Source organism: Vitis riparia, chromosome 18 (genome assembly GCF_004353265.1).
Source record: "Vitis riparia cultivar Riparia Gloire de Montpellier isolate 1030 chromosome 18, EGFV_Vit.rip_1.0, whole genome shotgun sequence".
Taxonomy (NCBI): domain Eukaryota; kingdom Viridiplantae; phylum Streptophyta; class Magnoliopsida; order Vitales; family Vitaceae; genus Vitis; species Vitis riparia.
The window spans coordinates 1,377,551-1,401,073 of record NC_048448.1 but is presented as its reverse complement, the minus strand read 5'-3'; the positions used below and the strand labels follow the sequence as shown (position 1 = coordinate 1,401,073).

The window sequence follows — 23,523 nt, the reverse complement described above, 5'->3', positions numbered from 1 at the left end:
GTTTCAAAATTTTTTATAAGAATTCTTTTAACTGTATTTCCAAAGCAACCTTGAAACTGGGGATTAACAGCTCGTTGCATTGTTCCCGTAAAATCATGAGTTTCCATGAAATTGAAAGATTGTTCTGCTCTTATTATATAACCAATCATTTCTTCACGACAATAAGATTCATCATAAGAAAATGTTTTTAAATTTCCACTTTCATCTTTACCTAATTGCATATAATTTCTAATATCTACATTATTTTTAGTTTTACAATTTTCATGATGCATTTTTAAATGACTTATACCTGCATTTGAGCCACCACTAAGAAGTTTGTTACAAATTTTATATTTTGCTTTTATTTCTTTTTTATTATTTTCTAAATTTATTTCTATTCTATAAAAAAAATTCCATATATTTGAAGTAAATTTTTTGCTATCACATGCATTAGATGAAGAACAAGAACCACTTGTCATAATTATAATTATTGATAAAATATTATGCTAAAAATAATAAATGTAAAATTAAAATGTAACAAATAAATAAAAGTAAAGGTGAAGTATGTTACTAAATTGGAGAACCGAAGCAGAAATTCCTTCAAAATTGAACTCTTTGAACCACCAATGCTTGTTTTTCACCACCAATAATATTGAATAATTTGAGACAAAATGCAATAATCGGAAATATTGTGGAATGGGAGAGAACTTAAGAGTAGAGAATAGAAAAAAATTGAAGGTATTTAATATTTATAGGGATTTAAATATTATGATTTAATTTTTATTTTTTTTTATCAAGACCGTTCAACGGTCATAATATTGAATTGAGTGGCAGGCATGTTCAACGGTCATGTGACCGTTGAACAACCAGCCCACTTTTATTTTTTTTCAAAAATCATACAACATTTCTAATAGATATATAACTAATGCAAAATAGTTACACAAAAGAGAACTAGCTCAGTTGATGGCTAGCTCCCTTATGGATCCATAAGGGAAGGGGTTCCCCTTACTTTCAAAACTGAAAACTATTTTAATTTTTACCCAAGCCCGCCCGCCCATCCGGCTCGCCAAGTCCACCCGCCAGCCCGGCCCGTTGACTAGTCAACGGGCTCAGTGGCCCGCCCCGGGCTGGGCCATGGGCCGGGCGGCCCGGCCCGTTGGAGACCCTTAGAATTATCCAATGAATCGTCATGGTTGTATAAAGTTTCCGCTATTAAAAAATAGCCATATATTTTAATAAGAGGGTTTGTTATGTAAGTTTGTTATTTTTGGTGAGTTGGCAAGTAGTTTCAAAGATGCTTTGTTTCTTTGTTTCTAGCCTTCGTAAAAATGTTGAACAGTTTATTATTCATTGAAGTTGAAATAAAAGTTTTCTTCAGTGCTCCCTTTCCTAATATGGTATCCGAGCATATTTGCTCTGCTGTCCTACGGTGGTCACAATAATCGTGCGATCACTGGACTCGTTGCTCCACCACTTATGGAAGATTCCAATAGTCCTTTCTTCCTCCACAACGGAGGTCACTCAGGTCTCGTTTTGGTTTCTCATCACTTGACGGGCTGTAACTACAACACTTGGAGTTGATCCATGCTTATGGCCCTCACTCCAAAGGACATGATTGGTTTCGTCAATGGTAGCATTCCTCACCCAGCAGCCAATCGATCTTCTTTTTAGCGTCTGGACTCATTGCAATAGTATGGTAATATCTTGGATTCTTAATGTTGTTACCAGAGAAATTGTAAATAGTCTTCTCTACATTAATACTACGTACGAGATTCAGAGCGATCTTCATGATCGATTTCATCAAAGAAATGGTTCTTGCGATTTTCAGATTAAGAAATACCTTGCTGCTCTTCATCAAGGGCTCTTGATGTCAAAACTCAAAATCCTTTACAATGAGCTCAAGGATCTTCAGTTGGTACCTGTTTGTCATTGTGGCACAATGAGACCCTGGAAGGATTACTAACAACAAGAGTGTTATGCAATTTTTTATAAGTCTCAATGAGTCCTATGCTCAAAATCGTACTCGGATTTTGATAATGGATCCTCTACCTCCAATTACCAAGGTTTTTGCGCTAGTCGTCCAAGAAGAACGACAACAAACTATTAATCTTGGGATATTTTCTTCTTCAGAACATTCAGGGGGTGGATGAATCAGCTTCTCTTTCTTCTGCTATTGCCTCTGCAATCAATTTCACTCCCAAACCCAAGCGTGGTCACCCTCTTTGTTCTCCGTGTGGTTTACAAGGTCATATTGTTAGCAAATGTTACAAACTTCACAAATCACTCTATGGGCTTAAGCTGGCGTCACGACAGTGGTTCTCCAAATTCTCTAATGTTCTACTTGTTGAAGATTTTAAGCAATAATTCAAAGTAAGTGGAAGATCTCAAAGGCTTTCTTAATAGTCATTTTAATCTTAAAGATTTGGGGAATCAGAAATATTTTTTGGGGCTTTCAGTTGCTTGGTCCACAAAGGGAATTTCCCTAAATCAAAGACATTATGCATTACGGTTTCTATTTGATACAGGATATCTTGGCTGTAAGACCAGAAAAACGCCTATGGACCCCAATGTTAAGCTCTCACAGGATGAGAGAGTGCTACTTGTGGCTCCATCAGAATATAGACGAATGAATGGGAAACTTTTGTATCTCACTATCACGAGACCAGATTTGTCTTTTGCAGTAAATCGCCTAAGTCAGTTTCTTGCAAAACCGAGGGTTCCCCACTTGCAAGCAGTTCACAGAGTGCTTCAGTACATCAAGACCACAGTTGGACAAGGTCTTTTCTTTCCTCTTCCTCGTTGGTTGAATTAAAAGCATATGCAGATTCAAATTGGAGTGCTTGTCGGGATACAAAAAAAATCTATTAGTGGTTTCTACGTTTTTACTGGAGATTCTTTAGTTTCTTAGAAATCAAAGAAACAACACACCGTATCAAGATCATCAGCAGAAGTTGAATACATGTCCATGGCCAATGCAACATGTGAGTTAGTGTGGCTGCTCTCTCTTCTCAAAGATCTACATATTGATCACCCAAATCCAGTAGTTTTGTTTTGTGATAATCAAGTTGCTTTACATATAACAACTAATAAGGTGTTTCACGAGCAACTAAAGCACATAAAGATCGATTGTCACCTTGTAAGAGAGAAGATTAAAAATGGTTGCCTCAAAACACCCCATGTCTCTTCTCAACATCAAGTAGTAGACTTGTTAACCAAACCTCTCTTCCCTGCTCAATTCATGGCTCTGTTAAGCAAGATGGGCATTCATAATAATATTCATTCTCCATCTCGAGGAGGAGTATTAGAAATAGCCATATATTTTAATAAGAGGGTTTGTTATATAAGTTTGTTATTTTTGGTGAGCTGGCAAGTAGTTTCAAAGCTGCTATGTCTCTCTGTTTCCAGCTTCCAAAAAACCATTGAACAGTTTATCATTCATTGAAGCTGAAATAAAATTTTTCTTCAGTGCTCCCTTTCCTAGTACCCACTTTCCAGCCACTAGTGCAAGACCTGAAAATGTGTTAGTGAGTTTTGATAGGGAGGGACTTGTGATAAGCCGAGTATTTTCAGGACTAATCTAACCTCTAATATTATGGGTTTTTAGAGGTTGAGAGAGAGAGAGAGAGTTTAGGAACAGGTCTAGAAAGAGGATTCGGGCATTGTTTTGCCTCACTATAACCTGTATGCATTTTCTTTTTTTAAAAAAAAAAAAAAATTACTTCTCATAAAAAAATTCATCTTGGGACGTTGGAGACATCCCTAATTTTAGAGTTAACAAGCTGACATAAACAGCCAAAAGCATAATACATTTGATATCTCATGAAACTTTGCATGTCACCAGTGGACATCATTTGCAAGAGGTTCTTCAGCCGCGAATTTTTAAGGAAAGGAAGAAGATACAAGCATTAGTGATCAAAGAAAAATCTCTATAATTTCCTCTAGAAATTCCAAAACCATGTAAAAGAAAGTTAACCAAAAACATAGAAAGGAAGGTCAGTTGAGATGACATACAATTCAGTCAGCCATTGTTTCCTCTTCACCGTTTTTCCCATCAGAGGCAGCTCCATTGTCCCCAATGCATAAATCGGGGTAGTTGCGGTGGTTCAGAGAATGCAGCCAGAGGGCCACAACTCCTTCCTTATGTTCTGTTGCTGCGATATGGGAGTAGATATGCTTCATCTTGAACTCTTCTGCCTCTTCTGCATAGGCTTTCATGGATACCTCTTCATGGCTGTCTCTCCATTTCTTGTTGTAGGATGAGAAGAAACACTCGTCCAGGTATAAGCCAACTTCAGGGGCCGTGGGCACATTGATGTTAACATCCCTGGAAATTTGTTAGCAAAGGAATTAGGACCGAAAGATGAATGCGAGATTAGGATAAAAAATTGATGGTACTCACTTTAGTAGAGCTGTTTCTAGCAAGGACTCAGGGGCAACGTTTCTCATGATTGCTACTGCAAGACCAATCATCTTCCGAATCTGATGAAGCATGAAGCTCTGCCCCACAACTTCACACTTCACAAATTCGATGCCTTCTACAGTGACAATGGTGTTGCCATCAAATGAAACAATGAAGCGTTGGGCGGAGGGATCCTCGGCTTTAATTCTGGTGGTGAAGTTGTGGAAGTTATGAGTTCCAACATAATGACCCAGAATTCTATTGAATCTCTCCCTCTCCTTGTCGCCATAACAAAACCCACTTCCCTTCTCAAGCTTATTCTTTCCCTTGTCAGACTGTTCAGAATGAGAAACACCAGGCTCGTTTTGTGCAGAAGCCCTACTATCAGGGGTCGATTCAGAGGTCCCATTGTCCTGAAAACACGAGCCTTCCTTTATAGGTTGAGAGATTGAATTACCATCATGTCTGTTGTCCGAGGAAGCCATACTCTCTTCTTTAGCTTCAGATTTCAATATTGCAGCTCCTACCTTGACGGGTTCAGAAATTGAATTTTCACCATTGATAATCTCTGCATCAACTTCAGAGCTCAAGATTGCGGCTTCTTCCTTTATCATTTCAGAAATTGAATTATTAGCATCTATGTTGTTGTTGTTTGAAGTGGCCTTAATCTCTTCTTGTACTTCAGAGTTCAATATTGCAGCTTCATCGTTCGATGGAATGCCCAACTGAACAATGTTTTTAGATTCACCTTCTACATCTTCCCTATCATCTACTGAAACTTTCGATTCGAAACTACGTTTACCCATTATACCTACGACTTTACGACCTCTCTCAGAACACTCCAAGCACTTAACAAGCTCATTTTCAGACCCCACACTAGCCAAGACACTCTCTCTATCAGGATGCGAACTGGGATCAAGAGCAAACACTGGAATAAGATACACATACCTCCTGCGATCACAGAATTTCTTGGCATTAAACGACGCCGTCACTCGCTTAAACCCAAAGATCCGAAACTGGGGAGGGAGATTCGAATTCAGGCGCTCGACTAGGCCGGGTGGATCAATGTAGAACCGGCCTGAGACTACTTGACCCACTGCGCTGACGCCCTTATCGGTTCGAGCGGACCGAGCCCAGTCGAATCGCTTGGGGTGTCCGCGGTCTTGCTCGGGGACGGCGCCCGAGAAGAAGAGGGCTTCTTCGAGGTCCCCTTCGATGGTTTTGGCTCCGGGGTTTTTCTGCATGCCTTGGTAGCCCACGCCACAGTATGCGAAGAAGATGGCGATCTTGCGGCGCTTGTATCTGGGCTTTTTGGTCGCGGTGGTGGTGTCGCAGTCTTCGTCATCGGAGGTGGTGGTGGTTTGGGACATTTTTGGTCTTTTGGGGTCCGGCTCCTGGATTTCCATGTTCAATTCTTGATGGAATTGCAGTTATCCATCGCAGGAGTGCCACTGCATCGCCTCTATGCCCTGGTAAAACCCTAAAACCGGTGGATCCCACAATAGCCATTTGGGTTGGTTGGTGCTAGCCCATATCGTACAATAGGCCCAACCCGTACAAGCCCAGATCATTTCTTCCATAAAAGTGTAGTAGTATTGTGCCAAAACGTGTGTTTTATAGAGGACTGTATTGATTACGGGAGACTATAGATTAAATTTCGGGTTTATGTAAGGACTACGGATGGAAGACACTGTTCTGAACTAGTTCCAAGCCCAAAAGGAGAGCTGTTTCCAGTCAGGAGCTAGAGAGGAAAATGAAAGAGAATTTTTACATTGTGGTGAAGTAGAAAGCAAAGGGATGCAGTTGTTGATATGCAGAAGCATTTCTAGATTCAACATCAAATGTACTGAATGAATGACAAATAATGGAGAAATTAGACAAGTCGTTAAACTTTATTGTTCATGGGTTTCCGGGTAGACTACAAAAAGAGGCCTCGATTTCCTTGTTTCACTCACAGATTGAGAAAAACGGTAGAAAATCATTGACCAATGAATGAAATAAATAAACACATACTCCTGATAATAATTTCTTTGTCATCTCAATATCATAAAGCAGAAGAAAATGAATCAGTGGCAGGTTCATAACCTTCGTCCTTCATTTGTTTGCTTAACTGTCGTAGCTCAACATGTATATCTCCAATCTGTGGATGCATCTGGTCTTTGACAACAAAAACATGAACCCCACTCTTGAGCTCAATCCAGCTACAACCAGGCTCCTTACTCACTCCCCGGAGTTTCATCATCCTCCTGACCCTTTCCACATCTTCCCACCTGCCCAAGGCAGAATAGATACTAGACAGCAACACATAAGCAGATGACTCTTGGGAGCCCAACTCCATCAGTTTCTCCCCTGCATAGGCTCCTAACTCGTAATTATGGTAGTTCCGACAAGCACCTAATATAATACGCCATAAACACATTCCATGATCAATAATAGCCGATTCGGTGAACTCTATTGCTTCTTTGAGCTTTCCTGCACGGCTCAGAATATCAACCATGCAAGCATAGTGCTCTACTCTGGGGTCCATACCAAATTCATAAAACATCATCCTGAAATAACCCCATCCTCTTTCCACCAATCCCATGTGGCTACATGCAGAGAGAATGTTAACAAAGGTAACATAGTCTGGCTTTGTGCCCTCTAATTGCATCTCCTCGAAGAGTTCTAGAGCTTCCTTACCACGTCCATTTTGGGAGAGCCCAGATATCATTGCATTCCATGATATTACATCCCTTGCAGGCATCCTCCTAAAGACAAGCGTGCCATCTTTGAGACACCCACACTTGGCATACATGGTCGAAAGAGCACTTCCAATTGGAACTTCTAGACCAAATCCATACTTAACAGTACGGGCATGAATTTGCTTTCCTTGTTCCAAGGCAGCAAGGCTTGAACAGGCTTTTAGAACACTAGCCATAGTTAGCTCATTGGGCAAAATACCCTCCATCTCCATTCTACCATATAAACTCAGAGCGTCTTCATTCTCGCTATTTTGTACATACCCTCCAATCATGGAAGTCCACAAAACAATATCAGGCTCTTGCAAATAATCAAAACCCTTCCTAGCATCAACTATGCTGCTGCATTTCGCGTACATATCAACAAGAGCTGTCATTACATATATTTGGGTTTCAAATCCCAGCTTCAGCAAATAATCATGCACTTGCTTTCCTTCCCAAGCAGCACCAAGATCACTGCAAGCATTAATAACCCCAACGAATGTGAACTCACTAGGCCTAATTCCCGAAAGATGCATACTTGAAAACAGCTTCAAGGCCTTATCAGAATCCCCAGATTGTGCATAACCAGTGATCATCGCTGACCATGTAATAGAATTCTTATCACTTGACGTCTCGAACGTTTGAAGTGCATCATCCAAACTCCCACATTTTGCATACATTGTAACGAGAGCATTCCCAACGGACACAATCGACAACAGCCCATCTTTAACCGCAATACAATGAATTTGCTTACCATTATTGACCAACTCAGGCAGCGCCAATGCACTAAGAACGCTAGTGAACACAAACTCATTCTCGCCCTCCTCTTCCCTCCTCATCAACCCAAACAACCCCAATGCTTCAGCAGCAAGCTTCTGTGATGCGTACCCAGAAATCATCGTCGCCCAAGAAACCGAATTCCTCTCCGGCATTGTATCAAACACCTTGCGAGCCTCCGGGGTAAGACCGGCTTTACAATACATATTCATCAAAGAACTACCCACAAATACGTCACGACAACTATCCATTTTTATTGCCACCGCGTGAGCTAATCTGCCACCGGCTGCGTCCACCAAGTTGGAGGCGGCGGTGAAAACGCCAGCAAAAGTGTGGGCATTCGGGGCGGTGTTCTCGGCCCTCATCCGCTGGAAGAGTTCCATGACATGGGAAGAGCCACTGGGGCCATGTTGAGAGTAGCCATTGATGATGCAGTTCCATGAGACGACGTCCTTGTTTTGTATACGCTCGAAAACAAACTTGGCTTCGCGTAAGCGTTGGCACTTGGCGTACAAGTTGACAAGGCTGTTAGCGATGTATACGCAGGAAGAAGAACTGGATTTGATGATTTGGGCGTGGAGGGCCTTGCCCTTTTGGAGACTTCTGTTGTGGGTGTATTGCAGAAGTGCTGTAAAGAATGAGCGATTTGAAGGTGGAGTCATCAACTAGCTCTAACTTTCCAAGCCTGCAAATTGGGGATTGTAGAAAATTTGAGTTCAAGATTCAATCCCCGCCTCTATTGTTTACAGGGTATCGAGTCATTAGCTCGCTTGCCGCACAGTGCAAATGCTAGTGAAAGTTATTTGACCTGGCTGATGGAAGTCCTATCTGAATGAGCAGGTGTTTAAGCCTTTTAGGTCAAATTTTTTTTTTAAAAAAAAATTAATTAATTATTTTTTTAAATCCTATGATAATCACTTTTCAATCTAGGAAAGCTTAATACATTCATCCCAAGACACAAAATTTTTTTGCCTTAATATATATAATTTTAAAATTGATTTCAAGTCTATTTGGTTTTCTTTTATATATATTTATGGAGAAAGCTCTCTCAATGATGGATGTGCTTAAATTTTTAAGTCATTATTTTTAGCACTTAAACCTATAACATATTAAGTGTTACGTTGCAAACATGAATTACAGTTTTAGTTTTGAAGAGTAAATCTAAGGATAATGTTTGTAGTAATTTTATGTAGTACTTCTCAAATAGTGATTGTTGATTTGAGATCTATGACCTCGTTATTTATCTTCAAACATTATATGAAAAGTTTTGTGTGTTTTGTGTTCAATGTTCTTAGACTTTCTTAAATTGAAAAAATGTTATTATAGAATTAAAAAAAAAAAAATTGACCCAAAAGATTTAAACACCTATTCATCCTTGTTAGGTATTCCATAAACTTTTAATCTTGTAATAACTATTTTCCAATTTAAGAAAGGTTTGAAACACTCAACACAAATATCTTTTACATGAAAACCTCCGTATAAAGATAAAAATCTAAGACATCAATCAACAATTCACTATTTGATAAAGTAGTACATAGAATTACTTACAAATATTATCCTTAGATTTACTTTCCAAACCTTATATCATAATTCATGTCTTTAACAACTATGTCTCTTGTGCTTTATGCCCTAATAGATCTCGTCCCAACTCCTAAGGGGATAAAGTTCTCCTTCACACCCCAATGAATGGAAAATCAAATATATTTGAGAGTTTTGTATTATGTTCAAAAAATAATAACTTAAAAAGTTTAAGTGCATTCACATGTGAGGAAACTCTCCCAATAGGCATGTATAAGAGAAACATTCACACATGTGCAAACTCTCCCTGTAGACATATATAAGAGAAACCTAGTAGAGTTAGAGGTAAAATTTCACACGTGAAAGAACTCTCCCAATGGGCATATATAAGAAAAGGTCAATGAACTTATAATCAATATAAAAATCATATTTTACCAAAATAATAATTTAAAAACTTAAGAATTTTAAAAAGATAAAAAAATATATATCATATTTAAAATTCTTTTTATAAATTAATTTCATTATTTGAAAAAAAAATTATTTTTAAAATTTGAATGTTAAATCCTCATTTTAAAGTAACTTTCCAATTTTTCTTTATTATCTTGAAAGATTTTTCTCTTTAAATTGTTTCCAAATTAATTTTATTTTTAATTTTCATAAGTCTACACCTATGCCTTTTATACGATTGTTCTAAAATAACTCAATCATACTTACCTGTTTAATCTAGATTTGATTCTATAGCAACCTTCAAATGGGTGTAAATCATAAAAAAAACATATAATAAACATGGATGAAACAAAATTATCAGTTTAATCTAAAGAAACAAATGCATTAACAATCATATTCATGTGTTTTAAAAATATATGGATTGATGATATATACATAGGTTCCAACATCAAAATTGGGTCATATCACATCCAATAAGAAATAAATTTTTTTTCATAAATAAATAAATGAAAAAATATATTTTTTCGGGCATGTTTAACCTCTTTTTTTAAGTTAATATCACTTTTTAGTGGGTAGTGATACGCGAGTCACCATTTTTACCAAGCATAAGTTTTGATGGGCTGAAATGAAAATCTTTAATTTGTAGAATTAATATGAAGATTTGGAAAATAATCACATCCATCACGCTTCCGCATACGTTTACGGCAAGATTACTCTCATGTCGTAATCAACCTGGTAATAAGCCAATCAGCCCATTTAGCTTACTCTCGGGGCATTCAAGATTTGGGGATTTTTCTCAATAGTACGGTAAATTAAAAAAGTTATGCTTAAATTACTGTAGTAGAAGAAGTTATTACAAATATACGGTAGTTTTTGCCACATAGGAGAGAGGATTTGCCACTTAGGAGAGAGGAGAGAGGGTGAACGGATAATTTTTTTTTAAAACCAAAATCATCTTTTCAAATTTCAAAAGTCAAAAGGGAAATCGTCTCTTCAAAAGACGAGTTCCATAAAAAAAAAATTAGTATTTAAAAAAATTCCCCATTTACAAGGGAACTCGTCTCTTCAAGAGACAAGTTCCATGAAAAAAAATATATATATTTTTTAAAAAATTCCCAAATTATTATTTAAAGAAAAAAAAAACAATTCCTCAAAGGAACTCGTCTCTTCAAGAGACGAGTTCCATGAAATATATATATATATATATATATATATATATATATTAAAAAAAATTCCCAAATTATTATTTAAAAAAAAAAAAACAATTTCTCAAGGGAATCTCTTCAAGAGACAAGAAAATAAAAATATTTTTTTTAAAAAAAATTATCAAATTAAAAATAAAAAAATAAAAAATTCTCAAATTATTATTTTAAAAAAAAAACAATTCCTCAAGGGAACTCGTCTCTTGAAGAGACGAGTTCCCATGGGAAAAATTTTTTTTTAACAAAAAAAACCCAAAAAAAAAAAAAAAAAAAAAAAACAAAACAATTCCTCAAGGGTTCCCATGGAAAAAAAATATTTAAAAATTTTTTTTTAAATATTCCCAAATTTAAAAAAAAAAAAAAAAAAAAAAAAAAAAAAAAAAAACAATTCCAAGGGAACTCGTCTCTTGAAGGGACGAGTTCCCATGGGGAAATTTTTTTTTTTTTAAATGTTTTTTTTTTTTTAATAATACCCAAAATAAAAAAATAAAAAAAAATAAAAAAAATAAAAAAACAATTCCAAGGGAACTCGTCTCTTGAAGGGACGAGTTCCCATGGGGGAAAAAAAAAAATTTTTTTTAATGTTTTTTTTTTAATAATACCCAAAAAAAAAAAAAAAAAAAAAAAAAAAAAAAACAATTCTAAGGGAACTCGTCTCTTGAAGGGACGAGTTCCCATGGGGAAATTTTTTTTTTTTTAAATGTTTTTTTTTAATAATACCCAAATTTAAAAAAAAAAAAAAAAAAAACAATTCCACAAGGAACGAGTTCCCATGGGGAAATTTTTTTTTTTTAAATATTTTATTTTAAAAAAAAATACCCAAATTAAAAAAGAAAGAAAAAAAAAACAATTCCTCAAGGGAACTCGTCTCTTAAGAGACGATTTCCCTTTTGGAATTTTTTTATATTTGAGATTTTTTTAAAAAAATATATTAATTTTTTTCAATGTGAAGAGACGAGTTCCCTTGACGATTTTTTTTTTTTTTTTTTTTTTATGGGAACTCGTCTCTTCAAGAGACGAGTTACACTGAAGAATTTTTTTTTTAATATATTTTTTTTTATAATTTGGGATTTTTTTAAAAAAAATAAATATATTTTTTTTATGGGAACTCGTCTCTTCAAGAGACGAGTTCCTTTGAGGAATTGTTTTTTTTTTTTTAAATAATAATTTGGGATTTTTTTAAAAATTATATATATATTGGGCACTTTTTTAAAATATATATATATATATTTTTTCCATGGGAACTCGTCTTTTGAAGACGAGTTCCCTTGAGGAATTGTTTTTTTTTTTTTTTTTAATTTGGGAACTTTTTAAAAAAATATATATGAACTCGTCTCTTCAACAGACGGGTTCCCTTGAGGAATTGTTTTTTTTTTTTAAATAATAATTTGGGAATTTTTTTTAAAAATATATATTTTTTATTTTTCATGGAACTCGTCTCTTGAAGAGACGAGTTCCCTTGAGGATTTTTTTTTTTTTTTTTTTTTTAATTTGGGAACTTTTTAAAAAAAATTTTTTTTTTTAAAAATATATTTTTTTTTAAAAAAAATATTTTTTCTCCCATGGAACTCGTCTCTTGAAGAGACGAGTTCCCTTGAGGAATTGTTTGTTTGTTTTTATTTATTTATTTATTTTTTAATTTGGGTTTTTTTTTTAAAAAAAAATATTTTAAAATTTTTTTTTCCCATGGGAACTCGTCTCTTGAAGAGACGAGTTCCCTTGAGGAATTGTTTTTTTTTTTTTTTTTTTTTTTTTTTTTTTTTAATTTGTGTATTTTTTAAAATAAAAATATTTAAATTTTTTTTTAAAATAATATTTTGGGAATTTTTTTAAATATATATATTTATGGAACTCGTCTCTTGAAGAGACGAGTTCAATTTTTTTTTTTTTAATTTGAGAATTTTTTTTTAAAAAAAATATTTTTATTTTCTCGTCTCTTGAAGAGATTCCCTTGAGGAATTGTTTTTTTTTTTTTTAAATAATAATTTGGGAATTTTAAAAAAAATATATATATTTTTTTTCATGGAACTCGTCTCTTGAAGAGACGAGTTCCCTTGTAAATGAGGAATTTTTTTAAATACTAAATTTTTTTTCATAGAACTCGTCTTTTGAAGAGACGATTTTCCTTTTGACTTTTGAAATTTGAAAAGATGATTTTGGTTTTAAAAAAAAATTATCCGTTCACCCTCTCTCCTCTCTCCTAAGTGGCAAATCCTCTCTCATATGTGGCAAAAACTACCGTATATTTGTAATAACTTCTTCTACTACAGTAATTTAAGCATAACTTTTTTAATTTACCGTACTATTGAGAAAAATCCCAAGATTTGGTGTGTGTCATACTAGCGCTTCAATGAAGCCACGCACGGTTAACCGCACGTGTACCCAGTCGAGCATCTAGCGGTCCCCAGCGGTCTCTGTCATAAGTTATAAAGGAATTTCAAAGGCCACACACACACACACAGCGCACTGGAAATCGCACTTTCTCACCTTCCTCATTGTTACCGTTGAATATGAACATTCGCTCCGCGGCACCAAATGAAAAGCGGAAAGGGCGAGATGAGATCCCCATTCACAAAGGCGGTTCTCCTTTTCTAAGTTATTTTCCTCGTTTTCCAAACAGAAAAGTAGAAATAGGTAGTTGTGGTTCTGTCCAGGAATCATTTTATCGCACAAATTCTCTCTATTTCCGTCGCTTTTATTTTTCATGGGCTGAATTGCATGATTCCAAATTGGGTGGGATTCATTCAGCTTTTTCTTTCATATTTATAGGCCGGAGGCGTAGAAGGAAGCCACGGTGCGGATCGTCATCTGCAAGAACCTTGGTTTTTGGTAAGTTTCTTTCTCCAGATTGAATTGGTTAGGGTTTCTTTGTTATTGTTATTATTATTATTACTATTATTTTTGGATTTTCGATTGGCGGGAAAACGCAGGAAAGGAATTATCTTGGTTGAGGTGAGTTGTTTCACATCTTAGAAAAAGGTAGCGCTAGAGAAACAGAGCAGCTTGGTTGGTTTGACGTTGATTTTCAAGACAGCTGCATGGTATAAATGTGTCTGATTTTGCTAAAATTACATGCCAGGGAGTGTGTTGGGGAAGCAAAACAGCCTAGAAGCCAGAGAAGGAAATTTCCTTTACGCTCCTTTCGGATTTCAGAAAATAGGGGGAGAAGGGAATTTTTTTTATTTTTTTTCAAAATATCAAAAATACGAGGAAAGATGATATATAAGAAGTTTTTTAAAGAATTTTAAATTCTTTATTTTCTATGTAAAAGGGAAATAAAATCAAACATGGATAAGACTGAAAATTTGTTTTTATGGAGCTGAAACAAGCTGTTTTTTTTTTCTTTTCTTCTTCTCTTCTTCTTTTAGGATTGATGGAGCTTTTAAATTGTTGTCTTGCTGTTCACTCTTAAGTGGAATGAAAACTATACATTGTGCTTTTAACTGTGGATGCAGGATTCTTTGCACTTCAGTCAATTTGATCCAGCCTCAAACTTTTCAGGACTACCCCTGATCTGACATGGGTTACATGAATAACGTACCAATTCTATTTTAAATATTTTTCTTTTTCCTCATTACCAGACCTTTTAGTCTCCCAAGAGATAGTTCTTATATATATATATATTGAACTGCAACATGCATGTGGTGGGTCTAATTTCATCTTTCATTGAATACAGGGTTTTGATGAAAGTCAGCAGAGTGATTATGGTAAGCTTCTCCTTTTCTTTTAGACATCCATGGTGTCTTTGACATCATAGAAGACTATTTAATCATATGTTTCTCTACATAATTGTAATTTTATCTTTTTCAAACTTTACAATTTTCTATGTACCTAGTGCATGGTTGCACAGCCATGGGTTAGCTATTTTGCTGCCTTTCAATTCTGTGATACCAGTGGGTGGAAATGGCACGTACAAATGTGCAAATAAGATCAAACCCAGCCTACTTCCTATTGTGCAAATAAGATCAAACCCAACCTACTTCCTCCTACTTCCTCTCTCCTCTCAAAACAGATAGGGTGGTGGTTGTGGCCAGAGATTATTATAGTTAATGGGGATTTATTATCTTTCAACTGCCATTGTTACAGTTGCACCCTTACTGAAATATTATATTGAGGATATCTTGTGGATTTTCATCTTTTAGCTACATGTGAGAGAAAAGTCATTCAACCATATTATACTTACTGCTAGTTTCAGGGTTTCTAGTAATTTTAGATAAAGTGTTACACAAGGTATTCACCTAGTGCATTATCATTGTCGAATATATTTAAATTGTTAGATCAGGATGGACACTGGAGAAATCTGACATTGGTTAGGTCTTTAATTGATTTTTGAAGAATGTATAATTAATAGAAAAAGAAAAAAGAAAGAACCAAAGAATGTAGTTTTGGATGATAATTAATCTCATTACAGTGTTGAGAATCGTAATGCTTAATTTTTTAAGAAGTGTCAGATGATAGAATGGGAATCTTATCTGATTTCTCATTACATTTGCGTTGATAGTGGAATACTGTAACTTATTGTCAGAATTAAGTGTTTCCAGAGTATCTTTGTTTGTTATAAAATTTGACCTGTGAATAAAAATGTATAAATCTTTTTTATGCTGACTGAAATATGCTTTTGAATTTATTCGCAGGTGCAGCGCTACGCAATGGAAGAGAAATACTTTTTCAGGTAAATCAGACAATAGGAATCTGACTAAATTTCTTTGAAAGAATAGGAAGGCATTCACCAAATCTATAAACAAAACTTGTTTATTGACCTGTATCAAATTTAAGTGGTTTGTAATCATGGTTTTCTTTTTTTGGAATTATAAGTCATTTTGGAGCATAGTGCTATCAGAGATGTATGGGTCATACAATTGATCTTCTTGACTGTCTAAGCATGTTAACAATTTTGAAATATGTAGAATGACTGACAGACCTGCTTCACAGGGATTCAACTGGGAGTCCCATAAACATGATTGGTGGAGAAATTTAGAAAAGAAGGTTCCTGATATTGCAAAATCTGGGTTTACATCAGTATGGTTGCCACCAGCATCTCAGTCTTTCTCACCAGAAGGTTTGACAGAAAAACTCCTGCAAATTTCAAATATATGTTTTATCATATTTGCCTGTGGTTCAGTCTTCCTGATATCAATTAAACTTTCATATTGCTTTGCAGGTTACCTTCCTCAGAACCTTTATTCCCTTAATTCTTCATATGGTTCTGAGCACCTATTAAAAAATCTACTTCAAAAATTGAACCAGCACAAAGTTAGAGCAATGGCTGACATAGTTATCAATCATCGTGTTGGTACTACCCAAGGACATGGTGGAATGTACAACCGTTATGATGGAATACCATTATCATGGAATGAACATGCTGTTACATCTTGTACTGGGGGACTGGTAAGGTCATTCGTTGTAGTCAGTTTAATTTTCATGACACTGCATGAAAGTATGGAATGCCACAAATGCTTATCATCTTTCACTGCATATATTGTTCATTCTGCATGCATGCATTTCCATGTCTCTGAGTAAAAGTATATCTATACAATAGGAACTGTTCAGCCTTTTTTCTTTTCACTTGCAAAATGCTTCTCCAGTAATTACAGGGAATATTGGAATTAGTCAAGTTGGTTTGTGTCAAAAAGATGTGCTGAGTGACTTATGTAAGCCCTTTGTGAGTGACTTCATTGAACATGTTAGCGATTATGTTTCAAAAGTTAGTTGGCATGGCTCTTTTGTGCGTAAGAAGAGGAAGAAAGCTTAGAGGCCTACCCCCTTATGTCTGTTTTGGACGTTATGGAGGGAACAAAAAAGGAGGTCATTGAAGGGAGTTGAACAATTGGATCAAGCAATCAAATCTTCCTTCATGTGTGCCTTTTTGGATTGGGTTAGAATGTACATTGAAGATCATCTGATGTCTATGATAGACTTTGTAGTCTGCTTGAGTTCTAAGTAATGAGAAGAGGTTGTTTTTTGTTTTCTCTCTTCCTTTTTGCTTGCCTGTTGTTAGTGCTAATTGTATGCATCATGTGTACCTTGTTGCGATCCCTCCAGGCACTTTCTTCATTAATATATATCCTTGTTTGCCTATCAAAGAAATATTAGTGATTATATTCCGGAAGTTCATTCCAATTAGAACGGTAACCATATGATCACTGTAATTTACTGTAGCTCATAACTCAGCTAAAATCTATCAAGTGTGAATATGAACAATTATCCAAAAATATTGCTTACCCTTTAATAATTTTCTTCCAGGGTAATCGAAGCAGTGGCGCCAACTTCCACGGGGTTCCAAATATTGATCATACCCAAAATTTTGTTCGAAACGACCTTATAGGTTGGCTAAAGTGGCTACGTGGTGTTGGCTTTCAAGATTTTCGTTTTGATTTTGCAAGAGGGTAAACATTTTTCTGCACCAGTAAATCATATTCTCTTTTTGGTCTCCCATTTGATGATTACAGATCAATATTTATGTTATCTCATTATGCTCAAATTTAGTTATTCGGCAAAATATGTGAAGGAGTATATTGAAGGCGCAAGACCAATATTTTCTGTTGGGGAGTACTGGGATCCTTGCAACTACAATAATAATGGGTTGGACTACAACCAAGGTATCATAATTTTATAATTTCTTTTTATCATGCACTCTCAGTTAATGGCACTCTCGGTTATGGCATAAGATTTTGCAGGAAAAAAATAAACCCACATGTTAATTTTGAAAACTGGTTGTGGCATGTTAGATTTGTTCTTGCTTTTGATTTTTGTTGTTGTAGGCATCAATGCACTCTCGGTGCAATCTTAAGTTGACCTATGTCAATTTGATATTAGATAACATATGCTCTCTTCTTCTATATTTTTGTTGGTGTATGCATTTAAAGATGAACTTGAGATATTAAAGACAAACAAACAAACAAAATTTCAGTTATTTTTTCTATTATAGCTAAAATTGGGTACCACTTTAGAAGATTGATGTGACAGTATTTAGGCAACATGCCAGTTCATGTTGTGGTCCTGCAAGGGAACAGGTACCCATTTGAAGTTCAGGCACCAGGTGTTACTTCTTTAAAAAATGTGGATAGGAATAACTATTCATCTTACCATGGTACTTAATGTTCTGTGACAATGTCTCTGTAGTTGTCATCCATTCTGAATTCTGTGTAATGTTGGTTCACCAATTCCACAGGAGATTGAATGCTGTTTTCATCTTGCTCCTGGGTGCTCATTGATATGTTTGTTCTCCATTTCTTAGAAGACATTAATGAGTCTTAGCTTTGCCTTACTACTTTCTGATTTCATGATCAATGGTTTTCTATTCTATGTTGCTTGATGACTAATTCCTCATGCAGATAGTCATAGACAACGGATTGTCAATTGGATTGATGGCACAGGACAACTTTCAGCTGCATTTGACTTCACAACAAAGGGAATCCTTCAGGTATTCTTCCAAGGCATTATGAACTCAGAAATTTAAACAATCCTTCTGATGAAAATGTTTCATGGTTCTTTACGGTGTCTCAATCAGATCCACCTATGAAAAACTGTACCATCCTGTTTCATTTATTTCTTCACTTGTAGATTGACACCAACCTGCTTCACCTTCTTAGTTTTATAATCATGTAGCTAAATATTAGTCCATGGTATCTGTTAGCATCTGCATCCTCTTGCAATAATGAAGCTTGGGCTTCTAACTGCCAGGAGGTATCTTTCAAGGAGGAAACTGTTCTTATCTATATTGCCTTGCAGGAGGCGGTAAAGGGACAGTTCTGGCGTCTGCGTGACCGACAAGGAAAACCACCAGGTGTAATGGGTTGGTGGCCTTCAAGGGCTGTCACATTCATAGATAACCATGATACAGGCTCAACACAGGTACCTCATTTTTCCTGGTTCTGGGATGATTTTGGTGGTTCATCATGCTTGCTTCTGATTCACTCACTGGACATGAAGGGATTCAAACCATAATTCCATAGTCTGAACCCAAGTGATTTTGATTTTTCAAATTTATTGATTCATCAAATCTAAATGGCTTGGCAGACAGCAGTTGACAAGAAAGTGTGAATAGTGGACGATTGAGAACATTCTTGTTTGAGTCAATCTTAAAGCTAGATGTTTTCGGGGTAGAGTTCCCTGTTCTGCCTCACTTCAGGGGGTTTCTTATGGGGGGACACTGTGCTATCCCCTGTTTGGAGCTCCTCTAGTGCACTCTCAATTGTCCTGGCAAGGTCAAGGTTCTTTCTTTATCTGCTAAAAGCTCTTCAGGATATGAGTTAGTTTCAAAAAGGCAATTAATGAGAGCTTTAAGTAGCTCTGGTTTTTGTTAGGCTGCAGCACATTTCAAAAGAATTGGATAGCCTTTATGTAGCAACCCACTCTCTTCCATGTAAATATTATTCACTCCAGGCCTTATGGGCCTTTATGGCTTTAAAATGCGTCTATACAGTTGCAAAGAACCCACTACATATATTGTGCCAAGAACCCTTAAATGATATGGGATATCTCAATCAACCTCCTCTTCATGCATACACAACATTCTTGTCATGTCTCACGAAATTGTGGGGCCACATAGATAGAATCCCACATCATGGTTGAGGATTGACTCTGATGCCATTTGTAATAACCTACTTCTTCCCATGTAGATTTTATCCATTCTAGACCCAATAGGCCCTCATGGCCTTTAAATGTGTGTACCCAATTAAGAGAAGTCCACTACACATGTGGTGCCGTAAATTTCTTTCCCCAACCAATGTGATATATAAAAACACTTAACCTTACCGTAGTTGCTAGAGGCCAATTTGCCAGAAGGAATAGTCTTCTCCTAGTCTGATAATTTGAGGTCATTTTTGGCCCCTCATCTCAGGGTTTTTGTCCCCCAAAAGGTTTATGATTTGAAAACTCCTCCTACTATGGAGTTATCTTCAACCTCTATTAATAATTATGATTTTACATACAGAAAATTCCTCAATATTTTTGTTTATTAGTAAGAAAATTATTTTCTTTACATGGCAAAAAATATTCTTTGTGAGACATACGCATGAATGGTGGACATAAATCCTGAGATGTGCAAATTAGCAATGCATCAAAGAGGCAAGAATGGCAGCTTCCTTAGGGTTCCCCTGTGACAATTTATTCTTATTCAGGAGAAGGTGTCTTTTTCAGGAGCGCCAAATTGTTTTTAGTTTTAGAAAAAAATCACTGTAGATGTTTTGTTTATTATAACTTTATCTCCTATAGAACCAACAAAATTTGACACCAAATTGTCAACCCTCCTGAAGTAAATAGGTTCAGGCTGGCCTTGGCATCAAGGATTGGTTTCCTGTTAACTTGAAAGCTTAGGCCCCAGGATCTGACCAGCTAGAGGAAAACACGATTATTAGTTTTCTTCTCTAAGTATTTTCAGGTGGTTTGGCTCACAGGTTGGTTTGATTTTACTCTTAATAATTGGCTAAGTCCTGGTAAAAATAGCCCAGTAGTTAGCTAGGACACTGGGTCCAACTCAAACCTGACATATTGCCCACCCTAACTGGCTGAAGTATTTTTCCATTATAAATCAAGCTTTGGTTCTTCAGTCACCCTCTCACTCCATTATTCCACTTTTGCAGGCTCATTGGCCTTTCCCTATGAATCATCTCATGGAGGTATGTGATGTCCTTGTTTATATGAAAATCTTCTTTTTCTTTGAATAATCGAACTTCTGGAGTTCATCTCCAGAAAGTCTAAATTAGTATCTCATTTCTGATTTGCGATTACTAGAATTTGTCTCTTCTTTTTTGGGTTGCTTGAAAAGCATGCATATTCAATCATATGTCCATCCAAATTTGCGATTGAATTTATTATATGATGTATGTGGTTGTTTGTGTTGACATGTTCTGTAATTTTCTGTTTCCCTACTTGCCAAATTGTAGTTTAGTGATTATTAACTTCCTGTTTGTTTCTTTACCCAATTTGAAGAATAGTCACTAGAACACCATGGAACATGTGGAGTTAGATGAGATAATAGTCAAAATAGACAAACAAGCCCTCCCTTTGGCCTCATGGTTTTATATAAAGTTGAGATTCACTCAGTGAGGACACAGGCACTGAAAACATTTTCTTAGCACAAATTCCATATATTTTGCTCCTTTTTCGTTGAGATAGTTCCTAAACATGTAGGTGTTACATGCATGTCTTCTTCTCATGTTTTTTGTTTAAACATGTCTATCTGTGTGGAGATGGAAGCACATAATAATATTAGGGAGTTCTCTGCCTTCTGTTTCATGAGGACAATTTATAATTAGAAAAGCTGGTATTCTGAAATTTATTTCAATCACAGATCAAGGAATGAGTGAGGAACTTCATACACTTTGAATGTTCTCCTTGAATCTCAGGTTGGTTGCGTGGAAGACACAGGAAAAAAGAAAACGAAAAGTAAAAATTCAGCATGTTGCTATTCATTCCATAGATGGTGCACAGCTCAATATGAGAATGAATTAGATGATTTTGACTTTGCCATAGAGACCTAATCCTTGTGTGGAAGAAAAAAATTCTGGTTAGTAATGAGTAGCTGATATGGAGCAATTCATATTGATGACTGGATATGGTTTTCTGGTTACGCTATTAAGGAGGCAACCCAACAGTCACTACCAATTGACTGGCAATAAAACACAAGATAAACGAACTGCATCTTTCAGTTTAGAGGGCCAAACTTCTGCTGTTCTCTGATAAGTGATAACTACGTCTGGCTAGGAGATTAATTAATAATTGGATTTTAAGGTTATGATCTTACAACTAGTCAATCCAGTTAAATGGCATATAGAATCAGAGAGTACAGTTGTTTTCTAATTTGGTAAAGTTTTCTCATACATGATATAAGATAAATGACACTCGTGTCGCTGTATAGTTTCCTGAAAATGACTTTCTGCAAGAAATTCTGTACATCAAGCTATATTTTGCTCTCTATATTTTTTATTTTTGTCTTTTTTCCTCTTTGGAACTAATGCATAGATCTAACTTCTCCTTAGATCAGAGCACTGTCAAAGCTCAGTCTCATTTTTCCTTGAGTCCATTAAATACAGGGAGCCTGCCTTAGTGCTTCCATTTGTCAGTTATAACTGGTCTCCATTGTATTTAATCTGCAGGGCTATGCATATATACTCACACATCCTGGTATACCAACAGTTTTCTATGACCATTTCTATGACTGGGCTGGCTCCATTCACAATGAAATTGCAAAGCTGGTATGCTACATAACTATATGTATCCATGCACTGAATTGACCATTTCTTCTAAAGCTAAATTTCTCCTAAACTGCTCAAATTTTTCTGCAGATTGCTGTTAGGAAGGAGCAGGACATTCACAGTCGATCATCTATCAAGATCTTGGAGGCCCAGCCCAACCTCTACTCCGCTATCATTGGAGACAAAGTATGCATGAAGATTGGGGATGGCTCGTGGTGCCCAGGAGGCAGGGAGTGGACCCTTGCAACCAGTGGCCAAAGATACGCCGTATGGAAAAAGTAACTCAACCTACAGTTTCTACTATCAGTCTTTTATGAATAAAGCTTCTAATATCCAATTCTGTGTTGGAGATCATTGTACTAGTCTTCTATGTTTGAGACCCACATTTAAATTAGTATCAAATCAAAGGGCAAAAGCTTGTTTCAGCTTAAGAGGCATGAACTTAAAAAGGGTGTTTGCTTCTGAAACTGTTTGAAGCATGTGTTCCTTGATATTCACACAAGTCCAAACACCATCAAGTGGTGGAAATGGACTCTAGGAAGCACGCAGGTCTTGTAGAAAACCCAAAATTCTCCAAATGATCACACCCATTAGGGCTTGTAGTCCCCACTTCCCACAACATAAGTGAAAAAACCTCAACAATACCTAGGACTAATAGCATTGACAATATCAAAAACCCTATCCAGTTGACTTGTACATATGTTTCCTCTCTTCTTTCTTTCTCTTTTTATTCATGTTTTCTTTTCTAGGTTACAACAAAAGTTGTTACATACAAAGCTGTCAAAACTGTGTAGCACTATGATATATAACTAATGAAATTGCTGAATAGCAGAGAAGACTCTGAAAGTGATCATGGAAGTGTAGTAAAGAGAGAGAAAAGGCAAGCCAGTAGAATGCGAGAATGCAAAGAATATATATTATGTCTGGACATTAGGATACAAAGTCTTATTAGTCAAACCACAAAAGCTCCCACCTTTTGAGCAGATCCATCTCTACATTGAATTTTTAATGTATGATTTGAGTCCTTGGAAGGTTTTGATACGCTAATCTCATTATTTGTACCTCGGTGAAATTCCCTTTTGAAGATTTTGATTTTTTTTTTTTCATGTTATTTATAAAAAGAGTATGGATGGAGAGGAGAGATTTGGGAGAGCTAATAATGGGCATCAGTTGAATATGGAGAGGGAAGGGGGAGGGAGAGAGAAGGTCACATGGAAGCAGGCTGGAAAGAGAGTATCCAACATCAACATCAAGAACATCGTCATCGGCCTCATCATTCGTGT

The 23,523-nt window shown here is 36.0% G+C and overlaps 3 protein-coding genes across 7 annotated transcripts; 1 reads left to right on the top strand and 2 right to left on the bottom strand.

The window, feature by feature from the left end:
• Positions 1-2,438: 2,438 nt before the first annotated feature.
• LOC117907103 (tRNA pseudouridine synthase A-like) lies at positions 2,439-6,027 on the bottom strand. 3 transcript variants are annotated; one of them, XR_004649942.1, is made up of 4 exons: positions 4,379-6,027; positions 3,991-4,303; positions 3,113-3,489; positions 2,439-2,995 (listed from the first exon to the last, which is right to left on the bottom strand). XR_004649942.1 is itself a non-coding variant. In XM_034820482.1 (3 exons), exons 1-2 carry the CDS (start codon positions 5,782-5,784, stop codon positions 3,994-3,996), a joined length of 1,716 nt encoding a protein of 571 aa, XP_034676373.1. In that variant the 5' UTR covers positions 5,785-6,027; the 3' UTR covers positions 2,960-3,489; positions 3,991-3,993. The 3 variants fall into 3 exon arrangements, 2 of the variants coding, with proteins under 2 accessions (XP_034676373.1, XP_034676372.1); XM_034820482.1 differs by having other exon boundaries at positions 2,960-3,489; XM_034820481.1 differs by lacking the exons at positions 2,439-2,995; positions 3,113-3,489 and having other exon boundaries at positions 3,702-4,303; positions 4,379-6,025.
• Positions 6,028-6,243: 216 nt separating this feature from the next.
• LOC117907102 (pentatricopeptide repeat-containing protein At2g33680) lies at positions 6,244-8,649 on the bottom strand. The gene has a single exon (XM_034820480.1). The coding sequence runs from the start codon at positions 8,535-8,537 to the stop codon at positions 6,423-6,425; it is 2,115 nt and encodes a 704-aa protein (XP_034676371.1). The 5' UTR covers positions 8,538-8,649; the 3' UTR covers positions 6,244-6,422.
• A 4,874-nt stretch (positions 8,650-13,523) lies between these two features.
• On the top strand, positions 13,524-22,677 carry LOC117907846 (probable alpha-amylase 2). 3 transcript variants are annotated; one of them, XM_034821506.1, is made up of 14 exons: positions 13,525-13,676; positions 13,812-13,871; positions 14,498-14,579; positions 14,719-14,749; positions 15,677-15,714; positions 15,975-16,101; positions 16,204-16,430; positions 17,286-17,428; positions 17,529-17,641; positions 18,377-18,465; positions 18,774-18,896; positions 20,627-20,662; positions 22,142-22,240; positions 22,331-22,677. In XM_034821506.1, the coding sequence occupies exons 3-14, from the start codon at positions 14,562-14,564 to the stop codon at positions 22,520-22,522; spliced, it is 1,236 nt and encodes a 411-aa protein (XP_034677397.1). In that variant the 5' UTR covers positions 13,525-13,676; positions 13,812-13,871; positions 14,498-14,561; the 3' UTR covers positions 22,523-22,677. The 3 variants fall into 3 exon arrangements, with proteins under 3 accessions (XP_034677398.1, XP_034677397.1, XP_034677396.1); XM_034821507.1 differs by having other exon boundaries at positions 13,524-13,871; positions 15,950-16,101; XM_034821505.1 differs by having other exon boundaries at positions 13,525-13,871.
• The last annotated feature ends 846 nt before the right edge of the window (positions 22,678-23,523 follow it).